We start from the raw sequence: 2,202 nt of genomic DNA on the forward strand, positions 1-2,202 counted from the left end.
CGAGAGCTCTTACAGGTACTGCTGCTTGTGGCTCCTGCTGATGTCTGGGGACCAGATCTTCTGGGCTAACATTCTGGTGACGTTGAGGAAGATGAGGAAGTTCCCCTGCCACGAGGAGATGTGTCTCAGGTCCTGCACGGACCCCTGGATGGGTCCCCATGTCCCCGAGGGACCTTCCAGCCCCTGGGGTGGGATGCTCAGGGGTCCTACTCACAAATATGGCCAAGAGGATGGGAGCCTTGATCACCCACCAGTACGGACTGGTGTAGTCATCCCAGCACCTGTGGGAGAGGAGAAGTGGTTCTGCCACCCCCTGCGAGCCCAGATCTTGTCCCACCACCCTCCCAAAGCCACCTGCCCCATTAGCCCAACACCCCTTGCAATGGGGAATCTTTGGGGCCCCACCAGAAAACAAGAGGAGCATTAAAACCAAGTGCTGTCCCACTTGTCCCCCCTCCTGAACCTCCCACCCATGAAGCTGGTCCCCTGGGACGTGTGGACCTGGTCACAAAGGACAAGAAGTGGCTGCTCTTACCCATGGTTGTCATAGCACAGCCTGGTGACCACCCAGATGCAGACAGTCAGCATGGGGACACCTGCAAGGACCCAGCCAGGCATGTGGAGTCACCTCCTACCTCTCCTCTGTCCCTTGTCCCCAAGAAGATGTCCCTGGGGCAGGGATGGAGGTGACAGGGAGGTGACAGGGAGGTGACAGCCCTTTCCCTGCCTCCAGGTTGTCCAGGAGGTGATGCCCACCCAAGGTGATGTGGTGTGTGTCACCTCTTGCCCCCCTGGGTGCTCTTCCATCCCGTGGCACCTGAGATGGGATTTTCCAGCCCCAGGTGGATGTGGGGACAAGGAAGGACCTGTCTCTGTCCCACCCTGGCCACGCTCAGGGTGGGTGGGCAGCAGATGCTGGTATTTGGTTGGTGCCACCAGGGTGCCCAGGGAAGCTGTGGCTGCCCCATCCCTGGGGGTGTTGAAGGGCAGGTTGGATGGGGCTTGGAGCAGCCTGGGCTGCTGGGAGGTGTCCCTGCCCATGCAGGGAGTTGGATCTAGATGAGCTTTAAGGTCCTTTCCAACCCAATCAGGTCTGTGGTTCCATGGTTTTCTGCTGGGGTGGGAGGACATGCCAAGGGCAACATGGGGAGCACCACGTCCAAGGACCTTTGGCCAGGCAGGTCTTGGAGCAGCAAGTCCAGACAGTCCCCAAAAGTGCTGGTTACCCCTGGTCTGTGTCACTGGGACCTCAGTGGAGGGGGATGTTGGGCTGGGGGCTCCACACTCACCCCAGCCAAGGAGGATGTAGCACCTGAGGTACCTCCTGTCCGAGGTGAAGGTGAGCAGCAGCAGGGTCTGCAGGTACATCCCCTCCACCAGCAGCCAGTAGAAGTTGGCCAGGACTGAGTACTGGAAGAAGGCAATGGCTGCTTTGCAGGTCACCTGGGAGGATGAGGAGGAGGAGGAAGGCTCAGCAGTGCTGCCCAGTCAGAGCCCCAGCACCAGGGATGGTGCATCTCTCTGGTCCATCCACTCCAGGAGACCAGGGATGGTCTTTTGGTGCAGCCCCCAAGATGCTGCCCCACGTGTCACCTGCACCATCTTCTGCTCTGCCTGTCCTTGTAGGACCTGCAGAAACCTCTGTCTGCTGGTGTCCATGGTCTTATCTGGGACACCCTGGGGGGCTTCTCTTTCTATTGACAGCCCCACATCTGCTCACCCACCCAAAATGCCATCCTGGGGGCATCAGGAAGGGGCCAGCAGGTCAGGGAGGTTCTCCTGCCCCTCTGCTCTGCCCTGGGGAGGCCCCATCTGGAGAACTGGGCCCAGTTCTGGGCTGCCCAGTTGCAGAAGGACAAGGAGCTGCTGGAGAGAGTCCAGCCCAGGGCACTGAGATGCTGAGGGGGCTGGAGCATCTGCCTGGGAGGAAAGGCTGGGAGAGCTGGGGCTGTTGAGCCTGGAGAGGAGGAGGCTGAGGGGGGATCTGCTCAGTGCTGATCAATATCTGCAGGGGGTGGCAGGAGGATGGGGCCAGACTCTTCCCAGGGGTGCCCAGGGACAGGACAAGGGGCAATGGGCACCAACTGGAGCCCAGGAGGGTCAAGCTGAAGATGAGGAGAAAGTTCTTTGCTGGGAGGGTGGCAGAGCCCTGGGACAGGCTGCCCAGGGAGGTGGGGGAGTCTCCATCCCTGGAGACATTCC

The 2,202-nt window shown here is 60.4% G+C and overlaps 1 protein-coding gene across 1 annotated transcript in view; it reads right to left on the bottom strand.

The window, feature by feature from the left end:
* LOC104390228 (vasoactive intestinal polypeptide receptor 1-like) overlaps positions 1-2,202 on the bottom strand; it is a 26,125-nt gene that overhangs the window by 11,672 nt on the left and 12,251 nt on the right. The window contains exons 7-10 of the mRNA XM_009999333.1: positions 1,290-1,443; positions 536-596; positions 215-281; positions 14-105 (exon numbers count right to left, since the gene is read on the bottom strand). Coding sequence (XP_009997635.1) covers positions 14-105; positions 215-281; positions 536-596; positions 1,290-1,443 — 374 coding nt within the window. The remainder of the gene's footprint in view (positions 1-13; positions 106-214; positions 282-535; positions 597-1,289; positions 1,444-2,202) is intronic.

Source organism: Chaetura pelagica, unplaced genomic scaffold (assembly GCF_000747805.2).
Source record: "Chaetura pelagica isolate M959 unplaced genomic scaffold, ChaPel_1.0 scaffold625, whole genome shotgun sequence".
NCBI lineage: Eukaryota > Metazoa > Chordata > Aves > Apodiformes > Apodidae > Chaetura > Chaetura pelagica.